This window comes from Borostomias antarcticus (assembly GCF_949987555.1).
Source record: "Borostomias antarcticus genome assembly, chromosome: 24".
Lineage (NCBI taxonomy): Eukaryota > Metazoa > Chordata > Actinopteri > Stomiiformes > Stomiidae > Borostomias > Borostomias antarcticus.
In genome coordinates, this window is record NC_140257.1 from 6821512 (window position 1) to 6846183 (window position 24672).

Consider the following 24672-nt stretch of genomic DNA (forward strand, 5'->3'; position numbering starts at 1 on the left):
GCGTCAACCGTTAGCGTCGACATTCTACCATCAAAAATCAAGAAACAAAACCTCAGAGATTCTCTAGCGTCGGACGCAACGGCTGCAGCGGAGCCGCTGTCATTAATTACAATGGATTAATTTCCTCAGCATCTGATGGTTGATGGTTAAGACGTCATCAGTGAATCTACTTTGCCTTCACTTGTGGTTTCTTCTATGTATTTCCTACCGTTTGTTAGTCTTGAGAAGATTCCTTATGTCACAATTTATCAAATTATTATTAGGTATTTGTTATGTCATAAAGAGTCCATGTCTCTCCTGATTGAGTCCAGTTATAAGCAATGTCGGTGCACTGTCGAATCTCCTGATTTTGTTCAGTGCATTTATCTTTAATTTGGTATTAGAGCATATCTACTATATATATATACCCTACACTATATAAATACATTAGGTTACCTTTTTAGGTCTGAAAGCTTTGAGTAAAATATCTTTAAAATATGCTCATCCTTAACTGCTGAAAAATGTCCTTATAACTGCTGATTAAAGAATGCCATTCTATATTTGGCTAGTTGGTCTTCGTCCAAGATTCCCAAAGTCAAGGCTTCAGTGAATCAATACATTTGACGGACATCAGGTTTATCTTGATCCAAGGTTTTGCGGAAGTGCTGATGAAAGGTTTACAACATTCTGATCAATATGTCTCAAGTTGCAGAACGAGCGCAATAAAGATGATAGTGATGACGCTCCTGTCGCTGCTCAACAATTAGCTATTCATTGTGTACACTCCACCATTTCCACTGATCTCCCTCAGAGAGGCCTCCACGAGAAGGCCTCCATATTGGGTCTCACTCGCAAGCACGTCTCCCATTGAGTAACAGGTTGTTGTTGTGTGGTGGTGTCCATGTCGCTCCAGAGTAACAGGTTGTTGTTGTGTGGTTGTGTCCATGTCGCTCCAGAGTAACAGGTTGTTGTTGTGTGGTTGTGTCCATGTCGCTCCAGAGTAACAGGTTGTTGTGTGGTGGTTGTGTCCATGTCGCTCCAGAGTAACAGGTTGTTGTTGTTGTTGTGTGGTGGTGTCCATGTCGCTCCAGAGTAACAGGTTGTTGTTGTTGTTGTGTGGTGGTGTCCATGTCGCTCCAGAGTAACAGGTTGTTGTGTGGTGGTTGTGTCCATGTCGCTCCAGAGTAACAGGTTGTTGTTGTGTGGTTGTGTCCATGTCGCTCCAGAGTAACAGGTTGTTGTTGTGTGGTTGTGTCCATGTCGCTCCAGAGTAACAGGTTGTTGTTGTTGTTGTGTGGTGGTGGTGGTGTCGCTCCAGAGTAACAGGTTGTTGTTGTTGTTGTTGTGTGGTGGTGGTGTCGCTCCAGAGTAACAGGTTGTTGTTGTGTGGTGGTGTCCATGTTGCTCCAGAGTAACAGGTTGTTGTTGTTGTGTGGTGGTGGTGTCCATGTCGCTCCAGAGTAACAGGTTGTTGTTGTGTGGTTGTGTCCATGTCTCCAGAGTAACAGGTTGTTGTTGTGTGGTTGTGTCCATGTCGCTCCAGAGTAACAGGTTGTTGTTGTTGTTGTGTGGTGGTGTCCATGTCTCCAGAGTAACAGGTTGTTGTTGTGTCCATGTCTCCAGAGTACAGTCGGTTCGAGGCCAAGATCCACGACCTGCGGGAGCAGATGATGAACAGCAGCATCAGCTCGGGGTCGGGCTCCTTGAGGACCAATCAGAAGAGGTCCCTCTACGTCAGGTGAGACCCCAAGCTGTCTCCAAGCTGGACACAAGGCCCCGAGATTCTCAAACCACCCAATGATCATTGAAGACAACTGACAAACTGTTCCCAAATTGTATTTAAGATTTCTACCCACTTAAAGTAAAAGGATCTCCATCACATGCTGTAATGATCAACATGGCTGAGCTCTATAGATCGGCATCCATCTTATTTTTAGTATTTACCAAAGTGAAAAGTAGTTCCCTTTCACCTTGTTTTTTTAAGATTAGAAAATACACTGGTTAGTATTCAGTCCAGAACACCAAGCTCAGTATCCTCATCCCTCATATCCCTCATCCCTCATCTCCCTCATCCTTCATATCCCTCATCCCTCATATCCCTCATCCCTCATCCCTCATCTCCCTCATCCTTCATATCCCTCATCCCTCATATCCCTCATATCCCTCATATCCCTCATCCTTCATATCCCTCATCCCTCATATCCCTCATCTCCCTCATCCCTCATATCCCTCATCCCTCATATCCCTCATCCCTCATATCCCTCATCCCTCATCTCCCTCATCCTTCATCTCCCTCATCCTTCATATCCCTCATATCCCTCATCCCTCATATCCCTCATCCCTCATATCCCTCATCCCTCATCTCCCTCATCCCTCATATCCCTCATCCTTCATATCCCTCATATCCCTCATCCTTCATATCCCTCATCCCTCATATCCCTCATCCCTCATATCCCTCATCCCTCATATCCCTCATCCCTCATATCCCTCATATCCCTCATCCCTCATATCCCTCATCCCTCATATCCCTCATCTCCCTCATCCCTCATATCCCTCATATCCCTCATCCCTGCCTGGTGTCTCCTCCTCCAGAGCCCTGTTTGACTACGACAAAACCAAGGACTCGGGGCTCCCCAGCCAGGGCCTCAACTTCAAGTTCGGGGACATCCTCCACGTGGTGAACGCCTCGGACGACGAGTGGTGGCAGGCCCGGCAGGTCACCCCGGAGGGGGAGGTGGAGGAGGTGGGCGTCATCCCCAGCAAGAGACGGTAAGGGCACAACAACACACACACAATACGATACATACTGTATCACAATTCACTTTAATCACGAAGCCGCCATAAGTAACTGATTACATCAGACTTACCAATATGGAGGCTGCATGATTAAAAAGGATACATGGATCACAATATGATTGTATCACGATACATTGCAATACGATACAGTACATATTGCGAAACATTGCAATACGATACTAATTTACTGAACATTTAAAAAAAACAAATCTGGAGGTGACTTTGGGGGCACATTTTAAATGCGTTTAAAACATGAATAATGTATCGATGATTGAATTCTATTTCTTTTGTGTATCTATTCCGTGTCTTGTTCTGTTTATTTCTCTTGTGCTTTTTTTTTACAGTTGCAATCAAAATTATTCAACCCCCGTTGCATATTAGGCTTATTGGCAAAATAAAAATTCCTCAGTTGTTTGCAATAAACAAAGTAGACAAGAGCCGAAATAGTTCAATAAAACTAATATTGCAATGGGTTTTTTTACTCAAATTTCAACACAAAATACTACTTTTAATCACTACTGCAGTCTCAATTATTCAACCCCCTGTCTAAAAGTTACCCTACCCCCTGTCTCAAGCACACCTGGTGCAACTAATTAGTACAAGTGTGCTTGAGATGGAAAACATAAATACCTGGACTGGCTAGGGGTTTGTTGAGAGTGACGTTTGATTGCATGTTAGAAATATGGACAAGTCAAAACAATTCAAAAGTTCAGAGAAGAGATCATTGCCAACAAACAAGGAAAAGGATACAAAAATATAGCAAAAGCACTGCATGTTCCTAGAGATACAGTTGGAAGCGTAGTTCTCAGGTTTAAAGTTAAAGGAACAGTGGCCACACTCCCTGGACGTGGCAGAAAGAGGAAGCTGTCAGCAGCAACCAGACTCCTGAGGAGGCAAGAGGTCAGAAGCCCAGAGGGACTGATACACACCTGCAGCCGGACCTGCTGGCAGCCGTGTGCACAGTAAGGCTCATACTGAACACTGAAGGGCTGAAGGGACATGTCCAGACATACACCACTTCTGACCCAAAAGCACAAGAAAAGTCTGCTCCAATACGCTCCGACCCATATAAATAAGCTACAGAAGTTTGGGAATTCTGTTCTGTGGAGCCATGAAACAAAACTGGAACTTTTCGGGCCTTTGGATCAGCGGTATGTCTGGAGGAAGAAGAATGAAGGATTTGCTGAAAAGAACCCCCTGCCTACAGTGAAGCATAACAAACCCCCTGCCTACAGTGAAGCATAACGAACCCCCTGCCTACAGTGAAGCATAAAGAACCCCCTGCCTACAGTGAAGCATAAAGACCCCCCTTCCTACAGTGAAGCATAAAGACCCCCTGCCTACAGTGAAGCATAAAGACCCCCTGCCTACAGTGAAGCATAAAGACCCCCTGCCTACAGTGAAGCATAACGAACCCCCTGCCTACAGTGAAGCATAAAGAACCCCTGCCTACAGTGAAGCATAAAGACCCCCTGCCTACAGTGAAGCATAAAGAACCCCTGCCTACAGTGAAGCATAAAGAACCCCCTGCCTACAGTGAAGCATGGCGGTGGCTCAGTGATGCTCTTGGGCTGCTTTGCTGGCTCTGGCGCTGGAAACCTGCAGTGTGTGGAGGAGACGATGGATTCAGTCACTGGAAACCTGCAGCGTGTGGAGGAGACGATGGATTCAGTCAAGTATCAGGACATCTGAGGGAAAACATCATGCCGTCTGTGGTGAAGCTGAAGCTTGGGCGTCGCTGGACCTTCCAACAGGACAATGATCCCAAGCGTACCTCAAAATCCACCAAGACTTGGTTTCAGAAGAAGAAACGGAAGGTTCTAGAGTGGCCGTCACAGTCGCCTGACTTGAACCCCATAGAAAATCTCTGGTGGGGTTTGAAGAAGGCGGTTGCGAAATGCACACCCAAGAATATGAGTGAACTGGAGGCCATTGTCCATGAGGAATGGGCTCAGCCTCCTCAGGAACGCTGTCAGAAGCTGGTGTCTGGCGATGCGTGGCGTTTGCAGCAGGTCATGACAGCAAAAGGGTGCTTTACTAAGTACTGAAGATGCTTGTCATGAAGGGGTTGAATGATTTTGAGACTGCAGTAGTCATTAAAAGTAGCATTTTGTATTGAATTTGTATAAAACCCTTTGTAATATTAGTTTCATTGAACTAAAACAGTTCTTGTGTAATTTGTTTATTGCAAACAGCTGGATTGTATATTTTGCCAATAAACCTAATGTGCAATGGGGGTTGAATAATTTTGATTGCAACTGTATGTACAGCGTCGATACGAGGGGCTGTAAAATCGATACAGTATCGTAGGAAAAAATGTCTCAATACTGGGGTGTTTCACACAGTCCTGTAAACCTCCTGGATAGAGTGAGCCTTAATGTGTCTGATCTGAGCAATAGAGGGACGACAGAGGGACAGGAGGGGGACAGCAGGGGGACAGGAGAGGGACAGCAGGGGGACAGGAGAGGGACAGCAGGGGGACAGGAGGGGGACGGTAGAGGGACGGTAGAGACACAGGAGAGGCCCGATACAGACATGCCGTACTGTACCTTCCTGTCCTTCTGGACAGGAGCTGAAATGATGCACTCATGCAACTCTGCTTACAGTATGTGTCACTAGCGTTGACTAGTAAACCACACTGACCTTGTGACCTTTCACCCTAGGGTGGAGAAGAAGGAGAGGGCCCGGCTAAAGACGGTCAAGTTCAACTCCAAGTCTCGAGACAGAGGCGTAAGTGACGGACTATCAGCCTGTATTCATACAGCAACATTACCTAATAAGTTAAAGTACTCTTAGGATTTGAACCTCCTCTGTTCTAGTGAATTATCTTTTTTTCCCATGAAAATGTCTATCCTAAATATGAAAAGTAGGTTACACAATAATTATTGTAACCCTTATCTAGACATTAGAGATATATTTCAATGTTGAAACGTGTTTTCAAACTGTGTTTTTATTTTGCTTGAATTACACGTACTAATTCTGATTGACTAATGTTAAAGGTTGAAAAGCTCTCCGGCTAGTTTTAACCGCATGTATCGATGACCTCTTTGACCTCCGCTGCCTCAAGTCTAGCCGTCGTGTTTATTTCTTTTTATACCTTGAAAGCAGAATAACTGCACTGATCCAGCTGGTTCAGCCACGCCTACTGTCTCTCACCATCCCAAAAGAAAGCCCGCCCCCCCCGTGGCGTGTTCCTCTAACACGGCGCCGCCCCCTAACACGCCAATCAGGACCAACCAAACCAAACGTGCATGAGTGGAACGATCCAGAGGACAGATACGCTTGCCATTGATGTCTGACTGTCTGCCTCAGCTTCCTCCATCTCTACCTCCCTCCCTCCTCTCCTTTACCACTCCCCTGTTCACTCCCTCACTCTCACCCCCCCTCCCCCCCTACCCCCCCCTCCCCCCCTACCTCCCCCCCCTCCTCTCCTTTACCACTCCCCTGTTCACTCACTCACTCGCACCCCCCCCTACCTCACCCCCCTCCCCTCACCCCCCTCCCTCCTCTCCTTTACCACTCCCCTGTTCACTCACTCACTCTCACCCCCCCCTACCTCACCCCCCTACCTCACCCCCCCTCCTACCTCACCCCCCCTCCTCTCCTTTACTGCTCCCCTGTTCACTCACTCACTCACTCTCACCCCCCCCTACCTCCCCCCCCTCCTCTCCTTTACTGCTCCCCTGTTCACTCACTCACTCACTCTCACCCCCCCCTACCTCCCCCCCCTCCTCTCCTTTACTGCTCCCCTGTTCACTCACTCACTCACTCTCACCCCCCCCTACCTCCCCCCCCTCCTCTCCTTTACTGCTCCCCCTACCTCCCCCCATCCCCCCTCGCTCCCCCCCCTCCTCTCCCTACCTCACTCCTCTCCCTACCCTCCCCCCACCCCCCCCCTACCTCCCCCCCCTCCTCTCCCTACCTCACCCCCCTCCTCTCTTTTACCACTCCCCTGTTCACTCACTCACTCCCCCCCCCCCCCCCCCCCCCCCTAACTCTGGCTGCTCAGTTGTGAAGCATGTTCTAACGTCCCCCCTGGTTCCGCGTAGCTCCAGAACCCGCTCAGTGAGTTCTCTCTCCTGTTCTCTCTCCTGTTCTCTCCCGATACACTGACAGCAGGACAGGGATTTTCTCGTGTTGTGAGGTTTTTGCAGATGGCTCAAAATGAATTGGGAAGTTAGCGCATAGTCAGCGCTATTCTGAGCTAGTTTTTGCGGCACATTGTCAAGCGCAGAGCGAGGAATCAATTCACCAAATCATCATCTTTGTGTTTAGAGGATGGATTGATTCGGTTGAATCCACAGCTCAGGGTTGACAGCGTTACATGAAAAGCACTTTGGATTGTTGTTAAAGGGAGATTGCAGAATGTTTCTGGATGTTGGGACACTAGTCTGGAGGTGGTGGAGTCTGACCTGACCCTCGACCTCAGTGACCTTTTGTCATTTTTCTCACTGTTATTCAAGTGTTTGAGATGGTTTGATCTGGCATGTGTGCTCAGCTCTAGATCCCCACCCCCTCTCTGTCCCCAGTCTGCATGCTAAACATGGCCTTTAAGAGCGCTTTGTTTGTTTGTTTGTTTGTTGCGAGGTCTCTCTCTCTCGTCTTCCTCTCTGACCTCTCCTCATCCCTCCATCTCTGCTTGGCTCACGCTCTCGGCTGCGGAGATATCCAGCCTCCTTAACCACAAGATGGTCGGGATTATCCAACACTGTCCATCACAACACAGCCAATCGGAGAACTCTGTTGGCCACAAACATCTTCTTTTGGCGTGAATCGTTTGATGATTTACAGTACAAGAGAATCCCGGCCATCCGGCTCGGAAACATCATTTCCCTCTCGTGTTTTGGTGATTCAATGTTCTTCTCTGGTTCTGTGGCTGAGGTATTTGATCGTTTGTGGATGGTAGGATAAAACATGTAGTCAGCCACTATACTTAATGTAGCAACTCTAATGATAAATCAATCTTGGTGAGAATTGACTTTGGAAAAGTGCCAGCAGAGGAATTTACTAGACATGCACAGCGCTGTGTGTGAGCTGCAGCCATAGACCTGCTAACTAGTAGTGAGTTGAATACAGTGACTATTCACTATCGCCAGCCACAGACTCAGAGCAGCAGGTGGTGAGAGGGCTTCTCATTTCCTCCATACCCACATCAGACACCCCCTTCTTCACCCGCCCATTTTTGTTTCTCCCCCCCCCTCCCCTCCCCCCGCCCCCCCCCCCCCCCCCCCTCCCCTCCCCCCGCCCCCCCCCCCCCCCCCTCTCTTCCTCAGCAGTCAATCAATGACAAGCGTAAAAAGAACCTCTTTTCCCGAAAGTTCCCTTTCTACAAGAACAAGGACACGAGCGAGCAGGAAACGAGCGACGTCGACCGTAAGTACAGCGCGAGGGCGCGGCCGCTCTCGGGGGGGGCGGCCTGTCGGTGCTTAAAGGTCAGAGGTCAGCGACGAGAGGAGAGGCCAGCGAGGTTTCCACCGGACACGGCGTCCGTCACGGCAACAGGGCCAGACCGCGGTTATTCGGCGGCCTCACTCGGAACGCCACGGAGGCCGTGAAATCCCCAATTCAGCAATTCAGCAAGACGTTGCTGTTGATAAATTCCCCCAATATAGACAAGCACAGTACCTTAGATTGAACGCCCATTGGAGACGGCACGGAGGCTCTCCTCGTGGAGTCCTTCCTCCTCTTGAGCCAAAATGGCCGCCCTGTTGCACTGGCGTAGCCGTGTCAGGTGGGAGTCCCCACCCCACTTGTCTCTCTCTCACTGTATCTCCAGTAACGTTTTGTCCTCTTGTGGTTGTGTTCTCTCCCGTTTGGCTTGCTCTCTGCTGACTGCTCCACAGGACAACCCTGATGACATGCTCTCGAAAGGCCAGAGTAAGTTCCCTCAGCTCCCAGAACCCCCAGCCTGCGCTGGCTAAAGCCCCCCACCACCCACCCAGTCCCACGGTCCCCCCAGGCTAGCGCTCACCCTCCATCCCTCCACCCCCCTCTCTCTCTCGCTCTCTCTCGCTCTCTCTCTCTCTCTCTCGCTCGCTCTCGCTCTCTCTCTCTCTCTCTCTCTCTCTCTCTCTCTCTCTCCCTCCCGCCCACGCGACCAACCACAGCACCTGTGTGTCCGTCCGGGACATCCAGCTCAATACGGCCCCGCCCTCACACAGGGGGACTCGCACCTCAAACGCGGACATTTCCACATGGAGACGCACACATTCACGTGCGCATGGACGTGCGCACGCACACACACACACAAGCCTTCATACAAGGGGACTCAGACCTCACACGTGGACATTTCCACATGCAGACGCACACATTCACGTGCGCATGTACGTGCGCACACACGCGCGCACACACACACACACACACACACACACACACAGTGTTTAACTCTCCAGTCTGTCCCATCATCTCTGTGGTGTCATTAGAGCGTCCTGTCCTCATCTCAGCCTCTCGCTTCCTGTCATTGAGCTGACTGGAGGATCAACCGCCTCATTTCGATCTGCTATATTTACATACAGTAGATAGATCAACCTCGTCATGTATATCTGCTATATTTACATACAGTAGATAGATCATTTATTTTTTCATTTGTCCCAGAGGGGACATTGTGTTGTGTTATAGAGTAGTAAGGACGACAAAAAGGCACAATCAGGGAGTAATTACAATCTTTACACAGAATATACAATATGCAAAATATTCAAACCATACAACAAAGTGTATTGACGACGACCAGGTAAGTCCAAGCCCTTCACCACCTCCAGTATCTACATGAGAAGGTATTCGGGGGGAGAGGTGCTTCTGACCCGTTTCAGTGGTTGTGTTAATGCACATGACGTGATCCAGACACCATCTTGAGAGCAGCGCTAGCTTTTGGCATCTAGTTTTTAATGTGTTTGGATGTGTGGGATCTTCGCAGCCACCTCACGCTCCATTATCCCACAATCAACATGTGTGTTTCTGTACTGTATGTGTATGTGCCCATGCGCGTATGATGTGTTCTCGTACTTGTGTGTGTTGTACTGCTCACGTGAATTATTCTGTTTTGTGTGAGGTTATGAAGTGATGTTCCAGCGATGTTCAGTTTTAAGGGGCCAACAAATGAAACTGCAATCGGCCAAACTGACCTCCCTTCAGCTTTTTACCGAGGAAAAGCCGCTGGTTTGAACCAATCACTGTCCTTGTTGTCCTGCAGTAATTCACCCTAAATATCCCTCCTGTGTTGTAATTCCAGAACATGTGACCTCTAATGCCAGCGATAGTGAAAGTAGTTACCGTAAGTCTCTCCCCCGTTACTATCAACCTACTCCACCTTCAAACGAACCGCTGTTCGCTGCTCTGCTTCTTGGGCAGCGTTATGGAGATGCAAGCGTTGACACCAGCTGTTCATAACTAGCTATTCATAAACTATTAGCTAGCAGCCAGAGAGGATATTTGCTAAGTCACTTTGCTTGCAGTAGTGAGAATGCTTAACTTTTGATGTAGGCCGTTATCGCCCAAAAACAACGCCTTAACCGCATCTGAAATGCTCTTGTTTAGAGTTGTGCGCTCAGAAGCTAGCTCTGTAGGTCTCAGAAGCTAGCTCTGTAGGTCTCAGAAGCTAGGTCTGTAGGTCTCAGAAGCTAGCTCTGTAGGTCTCAGAAGCTAGCTCTGTAGGTCTCAGAAGCTAGCGCTGTAGGTCTCAGAAGCTAGCTCTGTAGGTCTCAGAAGCTAGCTCTGTAGGTCTCAGGTGATAACTCCTCGGTGATTTCAGCTCCTTGGTGTCGACAAGTGGCTTCCGTCAAACAGCATGATGCTTCAAACTTGACAACATGCTGAGATATCACCGTAAAGATGGACTGTTATACTCTGAATAACAATGATACAATTAACAACAGTATAAACACCCATATAAAAGGCTTGATAGGCTTGTTTGCTTGGAGAAGTGCGCTCCAGTGTTGCATGAGTCGGTACGGGGTGAGTGGTACGGGGTGAGTGTTGTGTATGTGGGTTTGAATGTGCCCATACTGTATGTGTTTGTCGTTTGCATGTTTAATGTTCAGTCGTACCCAATTAATGAAGTCTTAAACTTGATTAACAATGTCGGAGTTTTGGACTTGCCTGTGCATGAATTGGTCCTACACACAACACATTGGACTTTAGTAGCCGTTAATCACCTCAGATAGTATTCCTGGGTTTTGAATGCACACTTAAGCTGATAATCGGGCTCTCTGGCTCTCCGACTGCTACCTCATCACTCCTCTAGCTCAGTTCACCCAAATTTCACAGTTCAGGCTTGAGTAGCATCCATGACTCTCTCTAGCTCTCATCCCATTCCCATGTGTACTTCATTGCTACTGTGTCCATGTCTAGCTGTTAAAGATCCCCACACTGCCCATGCCTCTGTTCAATGTCAGTTATAACTTAAGTACCAACACATTCACACTATCCTAACATTGTTATGTAGTATAATGTAATTGTAAACATTTGCTCTGTTTATAGTTCTAAAATAGCAGTCTATAAGCTATTGTTCGTTAGATAACAGCCAAGACTAGCTTTCAGTTCACTGAGCTCATGAACATATTGATCACCAGAATACTTTCAGTGAAGGGTTCCCTTCAAACCTGATAATAAATCGAGCTCTTCTGCGGTCAATCTTACTCAACAGGTGGTCAAGAGGAATATGTACTTTCCTACGAGCCAGTCAGCCAACAGGAAGGTGAGCCTCTTGTCATATATCCCCATCATTCATATTGATAATCATATCTTAATTGTAAAATTAACTGTGTTAAGTGCGTAGTGACTGAAGTGGAATTTGACTTGAAATGTAATGCCGTATATTTATGAATAAAAAAATAAATGTTGGATTGAATGAACCAAAACATCTGAAGTGTGGAGTGTTCTTCCCTCAGTGAACTACACCCGTCCTGTGATCATTCTGGGTCCCATGAAAGACCGGATAAACGACGACCTGATCTCCGAATTCCCCGACAAATTTGGTTCTTGTGTACCTCGTGAGTATAATGTCACTTGTGTGGATTTTATAGTTCCATTCCTTTTGGCCAAGGAATAACATGCATATCTATTACACAACTGACTTTCACATACTGTACAATAATATGGTTCCAAATAATATGGTTCCACTGTCTCCACTACTACTAAATAATATGGTTCCACTGTCCCCACTACTACTAAATAATATGGTTCCACTGTCCCCACTACTACTAAATAATATGGTTCCACTGTCCCCACTACTACTAAATAATATGGTTCCACTGTCTCCACTACTACTAAATAATATGGTTCCACTGTCCCCACTACTACTAAATAATATGGTTCCACTGTCCCCACTACTACTAAATAATATGGTTCCACTGTCCCCACTACTACTAAATAATATGGTTCCACTGTCCCCACTACTACTAAATAATATGGTTCCACTGTCCCCACTACTACTAAATAATATGGTTCCACTGTCCCCACTACTACTAAATAATATGGTTCCTCTGTCTCCACTACATCGCTGTCGGGCGGACATCTTGTATCTCCATTGTGTTTTTTATTGTATTTTTTACATCAATTGAAAGCTGGGAACCTTTAAACCTCTGACACCTCCCAGCCTTGGGACCAATTCAATGTCTTCTAAGCAGCTCAACATATGTGATTTTATGTTTGATGTGATATGTTTGTTTTGGTGTAAATTGAAATGTTCTTTTCAACATTCTGAAAACATTGGAGATACAAGGTTTCTGCCCGACAGCGACGACTACAATGAACCAGTGAAAATTGTGACCCATCCTGTCCTTGACCTCCACCCCAGTAGTCTCCCTGTCCGGTGTCTCTCTCTAAGAGCGTCCCCTGTCCCCCCTGTCCCAGATACCACCCGGCCAAAGCGGGACTACGAGGTGGACGCGCGGGACTACCACTTTGTGGTGTCCAGAGAGCAGATGGAGAAGGACATCCAGGACCACCGCTTCATCGAGGCGGGCCAGTACAACAACCACCTGTACGGGACCAGCGTGCAGTCCGTCCGCGAGGTGGCCGAGAAGGTAGAGCTCTGCTGACCGGGTTCTGCCTTCCTGCTAATCCTGCCCGTTCGGGTTTTCAGCTCCTTGCTTTTTATGTCAAGTGTGTTTACATACGTAGGTTTGTGTAGCTTAGTTGTTCCGTTTTCAGATCAACTCAGACTTTTGAGAGCAGCATATCTGTAGATGGGATTATCATTCATCTTAAAAAGCAGTACAGAAGTAAAAGACTGCAGTGTGTTTTGTGATTGTCAGGATGTTTTCATCAACACAGCAGCTCTCAGCTGGGGATTCTGAAGCAGAGCCCTGTCCTGACATCTGCCCACCCCCCTTCCTCCCTTGACATCTGCCCTCCCCTCCCCTGACATCTGCCCCCCCCCTCCCCCTCCTCCTCTCCCCAGGGTAAACACTGCATCCTGGACGTGTCGGGCAACGCCATCAAGAGACTGCAGCTGGCTCAGCTCCACCCCATCGCCATTTTCATCAAACCCAAATCAGTAGAGAACATCATGTGAGTGAGAGAGAGAGAGAGAGAGAGAGGTTGTCAAAAACGAACATTATCCTTTAAAGCAAATGTATTTATGTCGCATGAAATACAATTTGTCAAAGCCTCCAGCTGCCAGTGTGAGGAGGCCCTGAATGAGCTCTCCTCCTCCTCCTCTCCTCCTCCTCCTCCTCTCCTCTCCTCTCCTCTCCTCTCCTCTCCTCTCCTCTCCTCTCCTCTCCTCTCCTCTCCTCTCCTCTCCTCTCCTCTCCTCCTCCTCCAGGGAAATGAACAAGCGGCTGACTGAGGAGCAGGGCAGGAAGACCTTTGACCGAGCAACCAAGCTGGAGCAGGAGTTCACCGAGCATTTCACAGGTACGGCACATCCCCTGCCCCACAATGCAACACTAGAGAGAAAAAAATCAACGATTTCTGACCAAAATTGTACCATGTCCCAGAAATAATTAGATTTTTTACTGATCAGTTGTGTATTGATATTTTTCGTAATCTGCAATAATACGTTTCTGGACTGTAATGATCATTACTTTGATATTTACCGGAAATAGGATGTGAGGTTAAGAAGCCATAGTGAAATGATTGGTTCTAATGTGACCACCTTGAATGTGATTGGTTCTAATGTGACCACCTTGAATGTGATTGGTCAACTCTCTCTCTTTCAGCCGTGGTTCAAGGAGACACATTGGAGGAGATCTACGATCAAGTCAAGCAGATCATAGAGGAACAGTCCGGCCCGATCATCTGGGTTCTATCCAAGGAGAAGTTATGAAGAGGTCACACCTCCTCCCATCCTTTCTCTCTATTTATAATTTAGTTTGTTTTTTTTTACCGACCTGGTCTGCTGTAACTGGCAGCCCCCCACCCTCTAAACACGGCCACCGATACCCCCTCCCCCCTGCCAGGCTTGTCTCATTAAGGTCGAAGTTCACGCGACCTCATTGGCCAACCAGAAAAGGTTTGTCTGCATAGTACAAAGTCTTCGGTGTCTTCACCGCTGATCGGTGAGCCAGACCAGCAGAGCAAAGCACACAGGGTTGGATGATGGTAAAAACGGTACAGTTCCTTAATGTTTAAGGGAGGTGACTTCCTGATAATTAAGAGAAAAAAAAGAGGTGTACATGTGGATTGTGGATGCGTACGTCCTATTTAAAAGGTTTTTATTTTTTTGGGGGGGTGGGGGGCGGTAGAAGGCGACGAAAGGAATTTCAGTCTCAGGCTTTTGGGCGTCAAAAGTGGAAACACGAAGCAAAACTTTGCACGTTCTAGCTTTAACAGCATGTCTTATAGTACCTGTTCTTTCTTTTTTTCCCCCACCCCCATCGTCCTGTACCTTCAGCATATATCATAGTATATTCTTTTCTTTTTAACACGTAGTTGTATTCACTTTTTTGATCCTTGCCTGTGTGTCCATTTCAGAAAAGCCATTGTAACTTGCATCTTTGAGAGACGGGGCGATCATTTCGCGTGTGACGGGATCGAACACGGGTCTTCAACTCAAGTCCTGGAGAGATGTTAGTGACGCTGTGTGTTCAGAGCTTTTACACAAGTCTCTGTAGAAGTAACAAGATAACAGCGAAGCAACTAACTGTTTTTACTGTTCAGATTCGACAGTTTATATTCTATCATAAGAAATGTTTATATAGAACAGTGGGTTTCTGACCTCAGAATACGGACATTTGCAAGGCAGTGTTGTTAAAACACAGAAACACGGCCCTTCAGAGCTCGAGTTGGAGACTAGTGTAAGAACAATGGAAGGTTTTTTGAAGCAGTTATCAGTGTCTTACCGTTAAATGACCTATCTATGATTGTTTGAGTTCTGTCTTTGAGTCCTTTACAAATGCCGAAAAAGGAACTGCCATTTTTAGGTGTCCATAGGTCTGTCAGCAAAACGCAGATGCAACAATTGAAGAATTTATTGTACAATGAGATTTTAACAGATATTTAACCCTCCGTAAACTGCCTATTTTGTTATAATAAAAGTCTATATTGAACTTTACTTAAGCACTACTACTATGGGAATTATTTTCTTTGCATTGTTAATCGTATATAAATACAAAAGTATAAAGATCTTTAAATATGAATATATATTTTTTCTTTTACGTTTGCCACCACCTCCTCCTTTGTCTTTCATTTTATTTTTTAAGCAAAAGAAAAGTTGAACATGCTGTCGGCGAACGATCATTCTGACTCAGTGCTCCTCAACTCTGGCTCCTGTGAACCTGGTGCAAATGCTCTTGGTTTTTTTCCCATGACTAATACCTCAACTTTGTTCAAGTTACAAAAAGGAGCAGAGCAATTGACAGGATATCTATGTTGGGTGTGTTTTATAGAAATATGAAATGTAGGTCCAGGGCTGGAAAGCAGCCGTCACTGAGGCTCTGCTGTACTAGAGTGCCAGAGAGCACAACCCTAGCAGAAGTCTGGCTGCCAAGACCAGCGTTCAAACTGTATTTCCTGGAGAGCGGTCCCAGAAAGTGCCACCGCTGGCAGCTAGAATCCTCCGTCTTCTGTGTGGTGGCAGGTCATTCTTCATGGTACACGTTTTGAAGGCTTCTGGTGAAACTGATGTGAAACTAGTCAACTGATGGAACAAAAATGTTTTCCACATTTGCCCACTGTAAAACACCCCATCTTGATGCGAGGAATGTACTGGCTATTCTCGTACAAGATTCTCCAGAGAACTGTGTCTAGATATGAACTTATGGTCTACTAGAAATGCCAGACTTTTTTAATAAACTTTATCCAGCAGAGGGCGCCATACCTGGTCTCTGCGCAAGGCCTCATCCACATCTGCGCCACGGAGACATGCGGCTTTTTCTACACTCAGACACCTACGACCACCTGCAGCTCTCTGAGGCTCATTTGGGACTGTCTGGAAAATGTAAATAACTTTACGGTTCTCATTCATTCCATTGGTCAAAAGAGGAACGGCTCATGAATAAAAAACGAACAAACAACTTTTCACATGCAACTCGGCGTGGGTGTGAGTCTTCCTTGTGGTGAGATTGGATGTTGATACTAAGTATTGGGACACCTAGTGGTTACACAATACATCTACAGGAGTTTTTATGACACCCCATTCTAAATTCATAGGAAATAATATGCAGTTGATCCTCCCTTTGCAGCTATAACCGCTTCTACTCTTCTGTGAAGGCTTTCTACAAGATTTTGGAGTGTGGGAATTTTTGCCCATTCGTCCAGAAGAGCATCTGTGAGGTCAGACTGATGTTGGGCGAGAGGGCCTTATATCGCCAAGCGCAATGCCAAGCGTCGGTGGAGTGTAAAGCACACCGCCACTGGGCTCTGGAGCAGTGGAAACGTGTTGTGTGAAGTGACGAATCACGCTTCTCTGTCAGTCTGATGGACGAGTTGGTTTGGCTGAGAATTTTACCTGTCTGTATTGTGCCCACTGTAATGTTTGGTGGAGGAGGGATAATGGGCGGGTTGTTTTTCTGGGGTTGGCCTAGCCCCCCCCCCCCCCCACCAGTGAAGGGAAATGTTAATGCTTCAGCTTACCAAGACATTTTGGACAATTCCATGCTTCCCACTTTGTGATAATAGTTTGGGGAAGGCCCTTTTCTGTTCCAGCATGACTGTGCCCCAGTGCACAAAGCGAGGTCCATAAAGACATGGTTGGGTGAGGTTGGTGTGGATGAACTTGACTGGCCCACACAGAGCCCTGACCTCAACCCCATCAGACACCTTTGGGATGAACTAGAACAGAGTTAGGCCCTCTCGTCCAACATCAGTGTCTGACCTCACGAATGCTCTTCTGGATGAGTGGGCAAAAATTCCCACAGATAAACTCACAACAAAATCTTGCAGAAAGCCTTCCAAGAAGATTGGAAGCTCTTATAGCTGCAAAGGGGGGGATCAGCTCCATATTAATGCCTATGCATTTTGAATGGGATGTCATAAAAGCTCCTGTAGGTGTAAAGTGTAGGTGTCCCAATACATTTGTCCATATAGTGTATTTTTGAATCTTTTTATCATGGAGTTTGGTATCTTAGAAGTCAGTCTACTGGCAGTAGTGGGATTAGGTGTGGCCAGATTATGGAGGATTTTGGAGTCAATGTTTAGACCCTCAGTAGTGAAGCATTTCAGAACCTCATAATACTATAATATGAAATGTTTTGTCATACTTTACCCCACAATATTGCCTCGTTTCTCACTAGTAGAGTACGTAGGCTAGCCTGTGCATGATATGTGTATGCAACGCCATTTCCAGCAGGGCCTATTATACTTCCTTGTGGTGGACTAGCAAGAGTTATTGTGAAACATTTGACATGAACATCAACAAGGTGCACGAACAGCGAATGTAATAAGACTACAAGCTGGCTAATCAGATAATTTATTATTTCAGGCATTGTTTATTTCCACACAAGGTAGGTACGCCTATCATTACATTCCACTGAAACATGCCAACAAATGGAATAGGACTACATATCTTATTGAGGACAGAAGTGTCATTTGTCTTTGTGTTTTATTTCCCTTGAAGCGTCTCTTACTCCGTCTTTGATGTCCTTGACTAAACTGTCACGAAGCCTCCCGGCTTTTCTCCCCATGTCCCTGATGTCCTGTGGAAGTGCTGATGTTTCGTGGCGTATCTGGCGGACTGTGCTCGAGTGCAGGACTCTGGTGGTCGCGTCTCTCCCCGCAGCCTGAGCCTTCATCAGCGCATGCGCGGTGATCTGCGCGGCGCGTCTCACCGGTCTGGACTCGGCTAGTTTCTCCACCACTTGTGCTTTACTTAGAAAAGCGGAGACGAGGTACTTCAAAACCATGTTTAGAATATCTGTTGAGGAATTCAACGTATTAACTTAAATAGCATAGCAATATAAATGGCAATTAGCCTGTATTTGTTTGGAGAGGGTCTGCTACCTACTTGGTAGCCTGTACTTGACACAACGTCCACGCCCGTGTTCTTCGTTGGTGCCTCTCTTCAATGAAATGGTATGATGATATGTAGAGCTCGTGATGGCCCCCTTGTGGAACAGAGTGCAATAGCTATTGTTTTTGAGTTTGAATTCAAGATCAGTTTTGGCCATGCACTATGGAAGTTTTTTGGCAAAAATTTCATCCTGCAATTTGAAAATGCATTTTAGATTTGGCAATTCAATATGCAAAGCGGTCATGCAATTTGAGAATGCATTTTACAATTGGTAATTCAGTATGCAAAGTGACAATGCAATCCCTCAATTCAGTTTGAATTATTTTTATGAAAATTAGAATGCAAGTATTTGCTATTTAAATATAACATTACCCCTAATGTGCAATGTAAAGAAACCCTTTATGTTAAAGACACCCTCACCCTAAAGAAAATTCATGTCACCACCAGAAGGAAAGGTTTTTTTCACCTCTTCCCTTGCATAGAATGGAAGTGAATGGGAGGAGAATATTCATTTCAAGTAGGCGAAAGGGAAACAACCATTAGCAAGTTCCAAAAAAAAGAGACTCACCGAGTCCAAAGACTACCGAGAGCTTCCTCAGCACTACCTGGCCCCGCTGTCCATGGTGCTGACGGGACTGGGCTGCCTGGTCGCGTAATATTATATAATTAGTTTACTAGTAAACTCAAACATTTTAACTTTTAAAATGGAAACATTGCTAGTGATTATCAGTGTAAGTTGTCTGGCTCATCTTCATCACCATCATCATCACATGCAGCCTGACATGAATTTGCACGCCCCAATCCTTTGTAGTTGCTACATGCAATAGAGCACTAATGTCATGCTTCTTGCGTGCTTCTTGCATACTTCTGCTGTACGTGTGCACCTCAGGCTGCTGCAGTCTGTCTTGCAGGTGCCTCTGACGACAGGTAGGAGTTCCTGTGGAGCTGGTGGTCAGTCAGTTTGGACAGGGACAGCCCCATATCCCTCTCCTTCCATCCCCATCCTTGTGATATTGGAGATCAGTTGAATGACTGACCAAATATGTCAGACTCTATCGACATCAGCGTCCAGTAAGTTATGCTTTTGTCATCGTTATTAAGATTATTATGGTGTTCCTATCTCAGCGTTTAGAGACTGACTTGTGAGTCTAATCTTCCTAAGGCTGTTGTTTTTAACCATGTATTTAGCCAGTTTTCTTTTGAGTCAGGTAATCTCAAGGTAACGTTAGTCAGCACAAGAGAGTCATATTTTCAGTTGTGGTTCTGTCTGTTTGTAAGCAGGATTACGCAAAAACTACCAGGTTACCCCGCTCTAACTTTACGTGGTCTGACATTTGGTGGCCGAGTTGCTGTGGTTTCTAAACGTGTCCACTTTGCAATAATAGCCTACCACTTACAGTTGATGGTGGAATATCTAAGAGGCCATGCTTCATGGTAATAAAGTCTGTAGTGCTTGTAATTGACAGTTAGACATGAAGAATACCTTTGCCGACCTGGGATGTGAGAGGTGAATATGCAGAGTCTCTCTCAGGTAGTTATGTGCCTTTGGACCATGCGGATGAAGTGTCCCTCTGGGCCTTGGTGTACTCTTCGCCCTGCCTGGACAGGAGGTAACCCGGGAGATCTGAAATTCAATTAGCAAAAGTGAATTAGTATGTCTCCTTTTAAGAGTAACTAGGAAGTCTAACAAAGAGTGTAAACATAAAAGGCAAAACATTCGATGTAATATTTTCATTTTACCTGAGTAGCATTCAAGCTTGTCTTTCAGCTCTTCGTTGATGGGATTTTACTCCTTCAGTTCCTCCAGAAGAGCCTGCATATTTTTCTTGGCCCTCCTTTCTCTCTCCATGGCATTCGTCTTCTCCTGCTGCAGCTTCCTCACTCTCGCTGAGGCTTCGTTGAGTTTGGCTTTCATAGCATTGGGGCAAGCAGGCAATACGTAGGAGTGGTCAGGGGGCTGCAGCTTGTGGCTCTTTAGCCTCTCTCCACTGGCTCCCTGTTGCTTTGGCAAAATATACAAATATATAAATAATAGTAATATCGAAATTAAGAACGTTTTTAACATTTCAATCTTCTTTTATCAGTGTTGTTGGCCTAAATTTCTACATTCTCCAATTCTACGACAGAAAAACAGAATGTTTTGTGGCTCTGGTCAAATTTTGCATTAGTTTTGCCCAAAAATGCCTCTTTTGATTGTAAAGGTTGTCTACCCCTGGGTGTGGTCCTAGTAGAAAGAGGGATGAAAAAGTTTCAATTGATATAACAAATCCCTCACGGTGGCTGGCCCACATTCTTAATCCCCATGGGTTTGTGTCAGGGACACATTCAATAACAGCATGTTTCAAGGTTCGTACATGTGTAACATTAAACATTAAAGTGTATGAGTGACATAGAGCAAGTGAGATAGGCAATGGTTCTCAAACTTTTTAACCAGAGTACCACCTCATATAATACTGGGCTCTTCAAGTCCCACCATCATATTAAAATACACTAGCATAGACCTCCCTGGGTACCACCAGGGGGAAGCCAAATACCACCAGGATTTAACCCTTTTAACCCTGAAAATACAGTGACAACATTTAGAATATTAATTGGATTTTCCCTATAATACTAGAAAGCGCAGTTTCTCAGCTTCCAGCAAGTGTTGGAGTGAGGATTTTTTTTAGATTTGTTAGATATTTTTTTTATATTATTAAATATTTGTTAGATATTTTTTAAATGTTGCCGGTGACATGGTCGTATTAAAAGGGTTAATATGACAAGACATATGACGCTCTCAATTGTTAGTGACATTCCACATGTAAGTACTCACACCACGAGGCTGAGGTTCATGCTGAGGCAAGTTCATTGGCAGCTTCTCTTCAGCTCTTCTTGAAGTGTTTGTTTTCCTTGTTTTTTTCGGCTAAAATGCAAGAAACATATCAATCCAAGATTTTATTGATTATGTAAAATTTGCTGTAATACACAACACATTATTTATTCCTAATCTTGCAGAAAGAAAAAATCAAGTTCCGCAAGTGTGATATTTAATCAGATATGGATATAGCGATATATCAAAATACGCCCCAAATTTGTCACAGTGCCACCGCGTCAGCCTCGTCCACCTCCTCTGAACCCTGCCCGTCCTGTCACGGCTCCGCCACTCCCTGTCCCTGCCCCTGCCCCTGCCCCTGCCCAGCAGCGGATACGAGCGGGGAGGCACCCCCGAGCAACACCTGCCATTCATCTCGGTGAGAAACGTGCCTACGGGCTTTCATGCCAATCGTGTCTGCTCTTGGGTCCTCCACCAAAACCCTAAAAGAATTTATGTTGCCTCATGATACACATACCCTTTGAAGATGAGCTGGGAAATTGAAAACAGATGGTACAACACCATCTCTAATCCGGACAGTCTGCCCCGTCCTGTCGAAATCTTCAGGTCTAAAGTGCTCACTGCAGAGCACGGTCCTTTCATTGGCAACAAAGCCATCCCATCTTAGGGCGACTTCCCACTGCCTCCTCCTCTCGCCGGTTTTGGGAAACCTTAAAAATTTGAGAAAAGTAGCCAGATATATAAATTATCTACATTTTCCACCATTCTTTCCCTTAATATTAATGGGTAAGGACTAAATTACAATATTTTGGGTACATTTTATACATGTATGCAAGTATGTTATGTTATGTTATGTTATTTTTATTTATAATGCGCCCCCCAACCAACTGTTACATCAGCCCGGGGCGCAGCCCAGGTACAAAGGGAGACAAACAAAAACAAAGGACTGCAAACGAACAGATTAACAAGAAATGTATGTATGTAAACTTTAAGAAAAGGGCCTATAGTGTAAACAAATGGTAGCAACATATTCTGAGAGCTATTGTGTCTGTCCCACCAGTTTAAAAACCCCTGGGTCAACAACAATCTTGCAATACTAGGTTATGATCTCACACAATCCTTGTTATTAGCCAGCTAATAAGAACATAAATATTAAGTTAGTCATGTAGACACAATTATCCTAATATAGTCATAATATTGTCATATCATCTTACTTGTGAAAGGTGATCCCACAGGTTCTAGTTGTGAGACTACGCTCATTTGAGCATCTGTAGGCTGCACAAAAGTCAGGCATCTTTTCTGATGGTGTCTTCTATGTCTTCTCTATGTCTGTGAACACAAAGCCAGCAATTTCCTGTATCACATGTATCTATTAGATGTTTTTAACAAACCAAATCACTTGGAAATCGATCAAAATTCATCAAAAGTATTTAAATCATGTGTGGCTTTTAAGTTGTAAGTTCAAAATATGCATGGTAAACATATTTGGGGGTGATTTAGGCTAAATTCCATAAAAACAAGTATTCAAATAAACAAATAAATGATCAATAAATTATGCAATCAGTGACAAGAAAAAATACCAACACCAGAAGGTTCAAGTTGACTAGCTAAGTCAGCCGTAACGTTAATAATGACAGAATGATCTTGGAAATAAATGGTAGCATAACAACTTCTTAAACAGATCTGTTGATAATATTTTGCAAGTTGTTTTAATTATTATTATTATTATGATGATGATGATGATGATGATTGTGGTTTAGCTGTTCTCAGCAGTGATAGCTGACACTAGCCTAACCAAGTTGCATGATTAGCAAGTGGTTTTTTGGAATTAAAAGCTGCAATTTCAACATTATTAAATAAAGAATAAATTTAGAAAAAAACGTTTGTAACAAAGCAAACCGTTTGGAAATCGGTCAGAATGTCAGCGAGTTATGAGTATTTTTTTTGTGCAGATCACTTACATTATTGAATCCAGAGTGATCCAGAACGACCCCGTCCCAAGATGGCCGCCTGTGAGTTACGTCCGGTTACGTCTAGTGATGTGACGTTCGCGAACGATCCGATTCTTTTGAACGGCTCTTTAAAACGAACGATGGGAACCGATTCGCAGTTGTGGGAGCCGTTCTTTTTTCACTCAAGCTCCTCCCTACTACTTCACTGGCGAACAGGCAGGAGGAGAGCAGCATAGCAGAGTACAGGTGTTGCGTGAATAACATAAGCTAGGTTTATTTACACACAAACACATTTTATACAAGGGTAAATCCAAAAAATGATCTTGCTGTCAAAGCAGAGGCATGTGGCGCCACCCTGTTTACCACAAATGTCCACACAAGCCGGCATTACCAAATGAAATTATAGCCTAATAATTATTTCAGAATATCCCACCAATAGAATATATTTTGGAGGTCTAAGTTTGAATGATTCTGATCCAAATATTACCCTATTATTCCTCCCAGTGATTATTTCTCAGAAAAAATGGGTCAACCCAAGGCTGGCTTTAAAAAAAAATATATATATATATATATATATATATATATATATATATATATATATATATATATATATATATATGAGCCAGTCTTTTGAACGGCTCTTTGAAAGGAACGGATCCTTAAGATCCGGCTCCCTTCAAAGAGCCATAAATCCCATCTCTAGTTACGCGTCTACGCGTTTCGCAACCCAGTTTAGTGATAATACCATTGAGTTTAGGGTTAAGGAAGACCCTAACCTTAACCCTAACCTTAACCCTCACCCCTAACCTTAACCCTAAACTCTATGGTGTTCTTGCTGGGTTGCGAAAAGTAATCTTGCCCCCGGGAGGACTTGCATTGACTCTTTCAGCCAATCAGCGTATCAAAACATGTGACGCCATCACCAAGCGCTGTTCAGTGGATACACCACACGTGATAAAACATTAGCAAGCATCAAACGGTCAGAGAAAGACAGTACTTGACAAACGAGCCATAAGTTGTCTTCTACAGATGTGAACGATTTTTGCCGACTTTGCAAAGAGTTCCTTCGAATAAAAGGCACTTTGTGTAACATGAGAAAAATATACGAACCAGCAGGAGCACCCAACGAGAAAACCATATTTCAGCTGCTGGATGCAATTGGTCTAACATTGCAGCCCCAGGTCAACAAATCATTTAGAATTTGCATGAAGTGTTTCCGAGTCAGAGAAGGAGAGGAGGAGGAGGAGGAGCCAGAGAGAGAGAGGAGGAGGAGGAAGAGCCAGAGAGAGAGGAGGAGGAGCCAGAGAGAGAGAGGAGGAGGAGGATGAGCCAGAGAGAGCGAGAGGAGGAGGAGGAGCCAGAGGAAGAGGAGGAGGCGGGCCGGCGGGCCTCTCCTCCTCCTCTCTCTCTGGCTCCTCCTCCTCTCTCTCTCTCTGGCTCCTCCTCCTCCTCTCGCTCTCTCTGGCTCCTCCTCCTCCTCCTCTCTCTCTCTGGCTCCTCCTCCTCTCTCTCTGGCTCTTCCTCCTCCTCCTCTCTCTCTCTGGCTCCTCCTCCACCCCCCACCCTACCCCAACCCCTGCCTTTATCTGGGCCCAGGCACGCACACACACACACACACATTAGTGTTTGCCACACCTCTCCCATGATGCTCTTAGCCTTTCTTGCTCTGAAAATGTAGTTTGACGTAATGTATTGCTCTATATATGGCTCCGTGTGTGTCGTGTAATTTGCCCCTTACACGG

The 24672-nt window shown here is 45.4% G+C and overlaps 1 protein-coding gene across 3 annotated transcripts in view; it reads left to right on the forward strand.

Annotated features, from left to right (window-relative positions):
* Nucleotides 1-15231, forward strand: part of dlg1b (discs large MAGUK scaffold protein 1b) — a 116149-nt gene extending 100918 nt beyond the window's left edge. For all 3 annotated transcript variants that reach the window (XM_084458374.1, XM_084458372.1, XM_084458373.1), the window contains 11 exons: nt 1603-1717; nt 2572-2748; nt 5439-5505; nt 8619-8652; nt 10004-10045; nt 11417-11467; nt 11661-11762; nt 12625-12797; nt 13175-13284; nt 13541-13632; nt 13938-15231. In XM_084458374.1, the coding sequence (XP_084314500.1) occupies nt 1603-1717; nt 2572-2748; nt 5439-5505; nt 8619-8652; nt 10004-10045; nt 11417-11467; nt 11661-11762; nt 12625-12797; nt 13175-13284; nt 13541-13632; nt 13938-14044 (1070 nt within the window). In that variant the 3' untranslated portion in view covers nt 14045-15231. The remainder of the gene's footprint in view (nt 1-1602; nt 1718-2571; nt 2749-5438; nt 5506-8618; nt 8653-10003; nt 10046-11416; nt 11468-11660; nt 11763-12624; nt 12798-13174; nt 13285-13540; nt 13633-13937) is intronic.
* Nucleotides 15232-24672: the final 9441 nt, after the last annotated feature.